Source organism: Manacus vitellinus, unplaced genomic scaffold (assembly GCF_001715985.3).
Source record: "Manacus vitellinus isolate BGI_N305 unplaced genomic scaffold, ASM171598v3 scaffold_56_pilon, whole genome shotgun sequence".
NCBI classification, from domain to species: domain Eukaryota; kingdom Metazoa; phylum Chordata; class Aves; order Passeriformes; family Pipridae; genus Manacus; species Manacus vitellinus.
In genome coordinates, this window is record NW_021940660.1 from 2113238 (window position 1) to 2125678 (window position 12441).

General features: G+C 39.3%; 1 protein-coding gene across 1 annotated transcript; it reads right to left on the bottom strand.

Moving 5' to 3' along the window:
* Positions 1-3721: 3721 nt before the first annotated feature.
* Positions 3722-11721, bottom strand: RTCA (RNA 3'-terminal phosphate cyclase). The gene is made up of 10 exons (XM_029963226.1): positions 11523-11721; positions 10584-10746; positions 9072-9195; positions 8513-8571; positions 7866-8007; positions 6736-6860; positions 6540-6598; positions 5871-5965; positions 4702-4806; positions 3722-4338 (listed from the first exon to the last, which is right to left on the bottom strand). The coding sequence occupies exons 1-10, from the start codon at positions 11719-11721 to the stop codon at positions 4240-4242; spliced, it is 1170 nt and encodes a 389-aa protein (XP_029819086.1). The 3' UTR covers positions 3722-4239.
* Between the last annotated feature and the right edge of the window lie 720 nt (positions 11722-12441).

Here is a 12441-nt window from a genome sequence, read left to right on the forward strand (position 1 = left end):
AAAAGAGAAAAAATACACCGCTAACTACCAACAACTAATTCACACACATTGCATTAATTTGAAGAATTAATTATGCTGTAAAATTTAAGCTTAAGTACATACAGCACGTGCAGTGTAGGAGAGTGATGTAACAAGATCTGCAGCTCATGTTTTGACTTGTAGATTTAAAACCTAAGTGAATTGAAAGTAAATGTAAACCTGGAGGTTTTAAGTTTTATGATGCGGAACCCCATTGAAAAGGGAAAGTAGGAACTTGGTAGAATATGAATGATAGTAGTAGTCCTAAATTCATTTTATGATTTTTGTCACCTCAGTTAAAAATCGTTCAAGTATATATGCAATGAAGCGTATTTAATTACTGTTTTAATTACTGTATACAGAAAAAGAGAGGAAATATGATAAACATTTCCTGATAAGAGGTCACAATGAGGTGACAGGATGTGAATTGGGCCTGGGTAATAAAATTTGTGTGTGAATGTGTACAGCAGGGAGTAAAAATTACCTGGGGAATTTAGTCCTATTGAAGAGTAAGATCTGTTGTGGATGACTTCCATCTAGAGATTTTCTAACCCTGGAGGAGAAAAAGGCACATAAAGCCTGATTAGATCAGCTCCAGGTTCTTCCAACCCAGGAAGCACTGCAGGGATGGCATTAGGGGACAGCCCTCTCAGTGACAAAGGCGAGCAAGGACAGGCCAGCTCTCCAGCCTCTCCTCTGCCCGGGGCTGGCCCCAGAGGTCAGGTCATAAGGAGAGGGAGCTGGACACTGGAACGGGCCTGCAAGGAAGCTCCCAAGGACTGCCAGTTATTAATGACCATTAATGCTCTTTTTAACAGGCTTATGAAGCACAGGGAGGTGCAGCAATAGTTGTCTGGATTGCTGAGCTGCTATTCATTGTATATTTACTAAGAGGAGGTTTTCTTCTGGTAACCTGAGTTTTGTTAATCTTTGTTAAATGTGTTAGCTGAGCATTTATATGCTTCTTCTATGTTTGTTTGGAAGACAGAAATTGCACTTCAGTTTTTCAATGGGATTTTTTTGTTCAACTGAATTTTGAGACTTTTTTGTTTTGCCCTTTTTTTTTTTTTTAATTTTCCTTAGAAACAAAATCTGCACATTTTAAAATTCTTTCCAAATGAAATTTTCAGTTAGATAGACTTGGCTTCAGGAAGTGTTGGGTAAAGACAGAAATTCTAATGCAAGATAATTCTCTGAAAGTTTTGCTAGCCCTTCTTTTTTGCTGCAGTTGTTCCACGAGAGTTTTTTACATTTGTGAATGTGGGAAAAAATGTTTGTGGCTCTGCAGACAACATGTCAGGTGTGCAGACTGGCAGAGTTTTTCAGAAGCAAAAAGAAGGTATGAAAAGGCACTCTGGCCAGGCTTTGAGACCAGATATAAAATCATGCTCAAGCTTATGCAGTTTTTCTATGTGCACAAATATATAAAAATCTGCCTAAATGTAAAAGATTTAATTTAGCTGTGCTTTTATTTATAAGGTTTTCTTAACATGACAGGAGCTAGTTATGCTGATTTATTTAGTCTTTAAACCATCTAGGCATTAACGTCTAAGTATGCTTACAGTCCACAAAGAATCTGTTGGGAACGGAAGTGGGTCATTCCTACTTGATTTCTAAAGTGAACCAGTGACTACAGGGCAAGAAGGCCATGTGTGCAAGGTGCTCACTAGAGATTTTGAAACCTAAAGGGAAGGCACTAGTTCTGGATTGTAATTTATAAAGATGTGCAGAATGCTGGTTAACTTTGAACAACAATACAAAGAAAGTCAGTTTTATTATCTCTTGAGAAGCATAATGTTGGAATTGCATAACAAAAAAGTATATTTAACTGGCTGTATTCTGTGATAGTTGCTTGACTGGATATTGGTAAAAAGATATTAAATTACAGAGAATCCAACAAAAAGGAATCCTTTAACTACGTAGGTTACAAACTATTCAAAAGCTTTTCTGTACTGGTTTTCAGCAAGGATCTATAATTGTTTGTAATAGATTTTGGTTTTCATCATCTTGGTTCTAGGGCTTACTGAAGCTTCCTTATGCCAGAGACACCTGAGTATTTCCCACATACCAAAAACCTTCTGAGTAAGGTAGAACTAATTATATAATTTTCTTCTGCCAGGTTTTCCTTTGAAGAAATTGTGAAGAACTGGCATATTGCTGAGCTCACCTTCCCAATATGTTTCCTGTAGCAAGAAGTAGTCCCTCAGCTTAAGAAACAAACAAACCAACCCCACAAAAACTAAGCAAACAAAAAGCCTAACCTGTTTGCCTGCTCACATTAAATATCAATTCTGGGAGTGGTTAAGCTCTGTTAAGAAGTTACCCCGAAAAACTGTAGAATGGTCCATCTTTGAAAATTTTAAAAACTTAACTTGATGAGGTTCTAATCAACCTGATATAACTTCTAAGTTAGTGGTGCCTTGATCAGGAAGTTTAATTAAATTACACCCAGCCATCCCCTCAGCAGGAATCTCTCCATGAGAAGTTAAATCAGTCAAGTATATTAACTTACTGAATTCTGGAAACAGGATCCATTCAAATGTGGTTTAGAAGAGTTTGTTTTCTTAAGCACAGACAGCAGCTCTTTTGGGGCTTTCTTTCAAGTTTTTTTTAAAAATACATTCAGAATTTTTCCAAAAGGAAACATTGAAAACTGTTAGCAGCACAGACTAGTAACTCAGAGAGGTGCTCTCTGAGTGCAGAGTGTCTATGTCACATATGTAACTTCAGCAGGTGTCTGTTGCCCCCTTCAGACTATTCCCAGTACTAGAGAAAAATAATTAGTTGGAAATTAATAACATTCTTTTGCACTAATTTTTGGATGGAGATAGGGGGCAAAACTCTAAGAAGAAAGATACTATTAAGATAGTTGCTGAATGTTTTTGGGTATTAGCAAAGGTTTTTCTTTGTGTTAGAAATGCACAGCAATGAAATTATCTTAATCAATATGACAAATGATACTTAAGTTACATCTTTAGCTCTCAGGTTCAATAGTCACAACTGAGGAAAAAAGATCTTAGAGCAAAGGCTGCAGACTGGGCTGTGGAAACTTGGAAATCTGTTCAAGCTTCCAGGGTGCATTTATACAGTTTTGGTTAAGTGATTCTAACTCTGTGATTCAGGTCTTCATATGCAAAACAAATTATGCCCTATTTCTCCTTTCACCTTCCTTCCACTTCAGAAAAATCTTTTGTAGCATGATCAATGCCAGGCTGGCAGAAGGTCTTCCTTCCTAAATCCACAGATGGGGGATTGCACAACTGGATTCTAGTTGCCTAAATATACCTGTGAGTACATGCAGTGCTCCATGTCCATACACTTACATACCTGTGTCTACCTATGTGTGTTCGATAGCCCCCTAATCTCAGCTGAAGTGAAGTACTCCCTTTAAAAAGAACAAACCACCACCTCAGTGAAAATGCAGGCTCGGTCAGTATGACAAGGACAACTGCAGCTAGAAAATACAGTCACATCATGAAGTTAAGACCTGGTGTCTGAGATGTAATGTGGTACTTTGTTTTAGCTTACCTGAGAAGGCTTTTTAAAATAGACAAAAACAGAAGTTTTAAAGGAAGATTATCTTATGCATTATCTTTTTTCTGTAGGGAGAGAAAACTTTTCAGGAGCATAATTTCTATTTTGTATCCATCTTCCCCTAGCATAGCCTGTTGAGATAACAGCACATATAAATACCAGCCTTTTATAGGGTGATATTGCTTTAATATTCCCCACACACAATTTAAACAAAATGTCTAAGGAAGAACAGCGATACAGATTTGATGGTGCACTTCATTCCATATACCTCATAACATAAAGGTTTCCAGAAAATAAAACTTATATTTTTCAAAAGGGAAAGAAATACTGATAGTAGTTTTTCTAAACTAAAATAGTTATTTTCTACTTTGGTGAAGCTGGATTTTCAAAGCTTCTGAGTGAAGCTCTCACATACATACAATATATTCTACTTCCTGTCCTATTGTTACTCATTTTGCTGCTAATAGTTAAAAAAAAAAAAAGTAAAGTTTTTATGTTTCACATGACAGATTCTCACCACACCAAGGAAAAGCTTGACACCATCCTTGAAGTTAAATCACTCTGATGTGACAGAAGGTTTCTCCTGTTCACACAGATTATACATCCTTTGAGATGTAGTGATGCAGATACATCACTGAGGTATGTTGAGTGTTTCCTTTGTCAGCTTGCTGCCTTTTTTGTTTAACCCTATAAGTTTGGGTTTATCATCCCCACTCCTTGGCACTCAATGATGTAGGTATCATTACTGGGATCTTCATCTTCTGCTTTTGTCACAGTAAATTTGGCCTAAAAGAGGATTAGAAATATATCACAAATTAATTTATCACACACATAAGTTTAAATATTCAATATCTGACACCAAATCATTGTATTGCCATGTGTTTATATATATCAGAGCTTTAACAGGTTAAATTAAAAAAAACATTTAAATAAAGGTGGTTAAAGTATCTAACCATTCTAAAAGCATTTAACTTTAAAGTATGTTCATTTTCTACAGGAAAACTCTCATGTAAACATTGTAGCAATAATTTTATCCATGCTTATCCTCCATGATCAAGTTCAGCTCACAATACCTGCTGAACTCTACACTGCCTAGTTAGTTACTGGATGACAACTCATAGGTAAAACTTCCTGAATTTTTGGACTCACCTTTGTTAGCTGCTCTGCAAAGTGTATAGCTGTTTGAGTATGAAGTGTAATTGGTCCACTTTTCACTCTAGACACTCCCTTTGCTAGAGCCATAAAAATGATCAGCTGGAAGGGAGGGAAGGGGAATTATTAAGTAATTCTTCAGATTCTAGGAACCTACTGATGTTAAAAAAAAAAAGAAAAATTTGCAAAATATCTGTAGATGTAAAAGTGCGGTCTGCCATGTTTCATAAAAGTTCACGATCTTGATTTTTAAGAAGTTTGGAAATTACTATTCTAACACCTATTACCAAAGGGCTACTACTTTTCCACAGTAGATGCCCTTGAATCCTGTTACTATATTTAACTTTACTCTCTCTCATTGTCTTCCCCCAAATTCCCCAAAGTCATGTCAGACTCCAGGTTAGTAGAATACCTATACGGAGAGAAAACCTCAGGAAAAGGTTCTTTAATTCTAACACTTCCTGATCACATATTCACCAGAGAGATACTGAAAGACATTTGATTTGATTTACAAACATCACCGTGACAAGTACTCTGTAATGTGTGATACAATTCTGTGCAGTTCCATATACACCTAATCTGGCAGTGGCTTGTTCCCACCAATGGTACTGTGCATGCTTTGAAAAAAGTAGGATGAGTCCAAGACCTAAATAGCTCCTATTACACTACATAACAGTAATGTCTGCCCAAGTGTTTACAGCTAAGAGGTAACATCATCCTATCTAAAACAGCCCAAGATTCTTATAAGACAGTGGAGGGCTTTCATGCTCAAATGAAATTAGGTAAGAAAGACAAATGGGAGCACCTCCTAGATATTCTGTTCTCTAATAACTTCACTTAGTATCATTCTTTATATGTAACCAGGGAGCTATTTTCACACCACTACATGGAATGTCAAATCGAAGCGAATTCCTGCCTCTTTCTTCCATACTTACTAAGAGTTTCAGGAAGGGAAAATTTGAGGGTGATGGTACAAAGCCAGGAGCATTTGTGGTTCCTAAGAACTGTAAGTAATTTGCTAATTCTAGTGATGTTGTGATCACACATCTCTAAGACTTCTAATTAACATCTCATTCTTTCCCTGTTCAGATTTATATTCTTTGCAAGTAATACATACAGGCATGTTCTTACTACTTCAGCTTCATGTAAACACACAGGAGCCTTACCTGGTCTTGCAGAGAATCATCCACAGTTCCACCATGTTTAAGATTCTTAAGCAGCATCTCAGCTGCTTCAATGCCAACCTTGTCAGAATTCTTTCCTAACAGAGAAATACAGGATATTAGAAAGCTGACAATTACTATTTAACATTTTAAAAATACAGAAGGAAAAAAAAAATTTTTTTGACTTTTTAAACCTTATTTTCATGCTCTTGCCTCAAATGTCTGCTTTAAAAACCCTTCCCATCTTATGATGATGTATAGTTCATACTTCCTAAGCAGTGGAATGAAAGTGGCCCCATTTTTCAGAAAAATGTTTGATTTCAATAGTTAAAACCCAAAATCACTTCTATTCATTTTAATCTAGATTCACTGTTGAACAGAAGCTTCACAGGTAAACCACAAAGTCCATGTTCCTGAAGTCCAGAAACATTTTCAGCTCAGTGATCCTTAACACTCCATTCTGATAAAAGGTAAGGCTGTAGTTTTGTCATTTTTGTGAATTTCCATTTACTGTTTTAAATCTGCTCATTTCCACTGTCCTTTATTACTAAACAACATCCATTTAAAAAATGCATCACTCAAAGCATCAGCTCTTTAAACAGATGATACTTCAGATTCCTATTTGTTATTAGTATATTCAGTTAAATCTCAAAGACTTCATGGAATTCTTACCTCTCTTGCCAAGTGATGACCCAGCTAACAAACAACCTGTTGAAGTCTCTGCAACAATGCTAAGCACAAAAGAACAGAATCAAAATTAGGAATAGAATCACTCACACTACACTTTATTTATCAGACATGTAATCAAAATCTAGCTAATCAACCAGCAAGATTACAGGTATCAATAGAAAGTTTGGACTCCTCTTACATTATTCCACTTCCAGTCCCAACAGCTTGATCATCAGGTTCTCGAACAGGCTGAATGTTAATATAAAGATCTCTGATTTCTTTTCTGATGCATCTCACTGCTGCTGATGACATGTCTTTTGCCAGCTAACAAGATAAGACACAAAACCAGTAATTAAATTATATAACAACAAAAGTATTTTTTCTTCATAAGTCTAATAGAGATAGATATAGAAACTTCAGTATCATCACAATTTCAAGAACTTTTCTTCATTCTTAGGGAGAAAGATTTCAGTCCTGAGTATATCAAAACACTAGATTCTAAAAAACCCCCCACAAATCCCCCCAAAACCAACTGCAAAACCCCCACAATTATTAGAATTATTAGAATATATGTACAGGATATATTCTATAAGAGATAATACTAAAAAATAACAATTTTATATCACAGGCAAGTGGGGACAGATGAAGCTTATCCCATCCTTGAGATCTAATCATAGCTAATATTCCTAGGTTTGGGGATTTTAAGACCAAAACCAGCAATCCACAGCTCTTCAAAAACTAACTCAATTCCTCCTCTTCCTTCCTCTAATAATTCCTAGCCTGTGTGTGAGAAGGAACCTTAAGGAGGTCCCACCACTCAGAACAGGAAGGGGGTATAAAGGAGCAAATTTCTTTCCATTTTATTTTTGGCTAAACCTACCCTTAACTTGTTCTAATACTCTTAGCAATGGTTGAAAAATTTGATGTTTTCTGACTTCTGCCTATTACAGTGCACCATAGCTTACCCATAAATCTATGAACAAGAGCCATAATTCCAGATTTAAAATAATCCACAAAAATAGGAATGATATATAAATCAGATATAAGATACCCCTCAATACATGCTAAATAGTCATATGAAGGATAGTGAGGATAGTGTTCTCATTTCCTGTTTTAGCTATATATTGCTATGCAAGAACTGCATTTTAGAAATGTCCAATATACTGTTTTACAGCCTGAATAACTCAAACCATTTAATAAGGCTACTACTGAGTTTGTATGGGAAAGACTGCAGAATACTGGAACAGTAGAGGAATGTTAAGCAGATTACATGCAATTTTATATAGATATATAAAGCTGGATACTACCAGAACTATTATCAGCACTTACTTTAATAGGCAGTGCTCCAGCCACAAATGCTCTTCCATATATCTTTGTCACTGTGCCACGTTCTGTTAAGTTGATCGGGCTCAACTCTTTGACTGGAGACATCCGGACCACAACTTCACCACCTCCCTGAGGATAGTAGCCCCTATTTAGAAACAGTAATCAGATATAATTAAACACAAAGATCACAAAGAAACCAAGAAAAGGGCCAGAAGGCTCTTCATATATTTTTATGTTCTCTGTTACTGTACGTATGAATTTTCTCGATGTGTGGCTTCGAAACCTTTATAATGGAATTATGTTCTCTTACAGTATTACTTTGTAATGTACATCTTATTAACTACCTCACACCAACCTAACTGGCACCTCAGGAGAAGCTCAGTAGTATGCTGCCTGTTCAGCATGCACTGCCCTCAGGGGCAGCCAACAGGAGACATTACACAGCAGCTGTAGCATCAGCAATGAAAAACAGACGGGGAAGAACCATCTCACATTCATCACAAGGTGACAGTACACACAGGGACAGCTAATGTGGATTAGTTCATGTATTATAAATTCATCCCTCAGTTTGATTGAGAGCACCTTGTGTGTGCCTCTGTGCTCGCACACAGGTTCAGAGTGTGCCTCCACCACATGACTCCACAACTCACCTCTTTTTTATGTCACAGTTAAATGTGAAGTTGAACTTTTCAATTATTGGCTTAAAAACCTGAAAAACAAACACATATAAAAACACAGAGGGTATTTATTTTGCATTGATAATTTCCCACTATTTTATGCAGTCTTCAAAAAAAAAAAAAAAGAAAAAGGCAAGACAAAAATTTCAGTTACATTATTGAAAAGAAAAAAATATAGCCAGTCTCATGCATACAGCTTATTTGACATTCCTCATACTTCACTCTGAATGCCACTTTGTGTAAAAGGATTTTCTTAAGGAAAAAGGAAGATCAAATCACAGCCCTTTTAGAATAAAGAATATATTTTAAATGAAAATTTCTTTAGTAATTAAAACCAAACAGACTATTTGCTGTTTCAGGAAATTCCATGAAACGTTGGTTGCTCTCTACATACAGTACACTAATAGTGTTATATTCCCATGCCTAATTCCATAATCACAAATACACTTGCAGTAAGAGCAACAGAAGTACAGCAGTTACATTGCACACATATTCATGAAAGATGCACCAAGCCAAAGGAATTTTTCCCTACCATGACTGTGTAGTCTATCTGAGGAGCCATCTCAGCATTAGTCCCACCTTTTAAATGAAGCTCTGATGGGGAAGCAGCAAACAGCACACAGGGCATTGCTACCTGCATCAGTAGACACACGCTCCTAAAAGAAATTTCATACAGTCATAACCCATAGAATTCCATAGAATCATTACATATCACAGGCTTTCCAGAGCATTTACATACTTATTTTATCTTTGAAATTATCTGTAAAATTGTTAGTCTTAAAATATTAATTTAAAACTTCATGTCCTTAGCAAGCCTAAATATGAGGGGTTTTATTTCACAAAAATTGCATCTTTAGTAGTCTTGTTTGAAATAAAAGTAATGTATCTTATCTAGTATACTGATGGGACTGTGAAAACTGTGGGTTTAGCTAGCAGATGATAAAAGCAGACAAGGCTTAGGCAGCAATAACATTTTAATACTTATTTAATAACAAAATATTAAGAAAACTATAAAACTGCTTATAAGCTGGTCAGCATCCCACACAAGAGAATTCAGGAGCATAGAAAATATTAAGGTATTAGATACAAGATTACCCTATCACTGAATCTCTCCACATTTCACAGAGATAAAAATGCTTCCAAAGTAAGTTTTCCAAAAGTAGAAGTTTGTTTTGGCAAAACAAAACAGTTATCTCACAGGGCTTTCAAACATAATTTTGAATTGTAAAAACAGTAATCACCACAGAACTGAGAAAACATGGGTTTGTTTTCTTAAATAACTCCCAAATGTTTGTGAACCATAATGTTTATCTTTTTTTCTTGTGCTTAATTACCAATTCTGCTGCATTGTGGCTTACTCAAACTTTTCTATGTTAAGTTAAAGGCATCAGCTTGGTTGTTTATACTATTGCAGCTCAGAAAAATATTTCTCTTAACTTAAAGGGAACTTTAACTTATGCCTGCTCTGGCTTATGTTTCCAAACAACTGTTCACACCAGCCTTCCATAGCTAAACCCATTTACTCTGTTTTGCAACAGATTCCAAGAACAAAGGACCCACCACAGAAATACAGAAGAAACACAGACACAAGAACTGTTGATAGAATATGTTCCCAGTTCCAAAAGACTAGTATCCCATCGTGTACCACTATGTGTGTAAGCAAACTCTCAAAATTTACTTTACTAGGTAATGATTATTTCAGACTTCATGGATTTGAGATACTTATCTAATTTAATGCATTTGATCTGATATGTAACATACTAATGTGAGAAAATAACAGCTGAAGTTTTAAAGACATGAGCAGATATTTTTTGCTTAACATGAATCAAGTGTTCAAGTTTTATAACAACTGTAATTTTAAAACTATTATACTTGCATGTATTTTATTCATGCATATCCTTCCTATACTACAGGTTCTTTGGTAACACAAATCTGACTCAGGCAACACATCTTCTGGGTAGAAGATCCATGTATAGATGTTCTTTTTTCCCCCAGTCTTCTGTTATAATATTAAAATGACAAGAAGCCATGTACAAAGACATACCCTGCTGTTTTTGTATCTGCTATGTGGGTTCCACCTTTGATCTTCCCAGGGGTGAAGGTTATTTCTGTTGAGCCAATTTCTCCACCATTCAGCTTCCCATCACACAGATCCCGAACAATCTCCAATCCAGACAGATGCTGAGGCCTTGGAGTGACAATACAAAGTTAAAGATATATGCAAGTAGACTACATACTCATGTTACATTAGAAGAACTACAATACACCAACTAATAGAAACTACAATTGCAAATTTCTGATCAGTCAAGGACCAGAAATTCGCTCTGGTTGCTACAGTACTTCTCCTGAGTTCACAGGAGCCAAAGGAGCAGCATTCAGGCCATTCTGGAGTAGGCAGGATTCTGGTATCTTTTCCATTAGAATGAGTCCAGACAGACAGATGAGATGCAGGAGCAGTCGCTTGTCCTAATGTGATAAGCACTTGGACAGAAACGGAATGGATAAGGATGGCAATACTGGCAGAGCTAGAACCGGCTGTAGTGCCACAGGAGAGCTAACACGTTTGCTATGTATGTGTCTTCTTGTGCTTGCGTTTCCATTTGTTTGGGTAACTTACATAGGAAATACACTAGCTGTCCTTAACACTGTACGCTCCGTGAGCCACGTTTCGCTGAGGCATTATATGACTGTATTTCGTGTTTCATTCTGTGTTTTAGCACCTCTGGAATCATTCCGAGGCGGCAGCCCTCACCTGCCCCGGCAGCGGGCGGCGGGACCTAGCCCGGTTCATCCCCAGCGCTCCCCCGCGGGCACTCCTCGAGAGCCACAGACGGCATTTGCTGCTAACAAGGCTTTCTCAAAGCAATGGAAACACCAGTGTTTCAGACGAGAGCAGCGGAGGCTCTTTGCGCGTCCCCGGGAGAGCCCCCCACGCCGTAAGTGACCGGCCGAGCGCCCCAGGGCCGCCCGGGGCGGGTCTCACCTGCCGGCTGGTTCCGACCGGCGCGGATCCGGCGCACCCGCAGCGGGCACCCCAGAGGCAGCTCAGCCGCCTGACACCGTAGGATTCTGCCGCCCTGCTCGGAGAAACGGCGCTCGTCAGCGCTGCGGAAGCGCCGGCCGCGGACCGCAGCCGGGGCCAGGCTTAAGCCCGGCCCGCCGCTGGCGCTCACCCCCTCCATGATGTTCCCGCCGTCTATGTCCACCTGTCCCCTCCATGGCTGTCGGCGAGCGTGTCTCTCGCAGAGGCCCGCCAGATGGGGTCCGGCAGGCCCTGCGCAGGGCGAAGCCCCGGCGAAGCAGCCCGGGCCGAGAGGGCAGAGGCACGTCCGGGATGCTGCAGGTGCCGTGGCCGGGGGACGGCGGCGCCGCGAGCAGGCGCAGAGCGGAGGCGCCTCCCGCCCGCCATGCGTTGCCGAGGGAGGAGCAGCCGCCGGGTTTCCCGTTGCCGGCAGACGGCCCGGCGCAGCTCCCGCCTCCCGCACGGTACCGACCGCGGCCCGGCACAGGCGGGGATGCAAGCGGCTCGGAGTCTTGGGGGGGGGCAGTGCCTTTCCCCTGTCTCGGCCAAGGACCAGAGCGATGACAACCGCGGCACCTGGCAGGTCAGCGCCGGGGGAGAGCGGCCGGACTGCTGCCCGCACGATTACGAGCGAGTTTTCGTCAGAATCAGAGAATCAATTACATTGGAAAAGACCTCTGAGATCATGGCGTTCAACCTGTGACCGACCACCCCGTCAACCGGGCCATGGCACTAGATACCATACCCAGTCTTCCTTAAACACCTCCAGGGACGGTGACTCCACCACCTCCCTGGGCAGCGCATTCCAATGTCTAATCACCCATTCTGTGAAGAAATTCTTCCTAATGTCCGACCAAAACCTCATCTGGCGCAGCTTAAG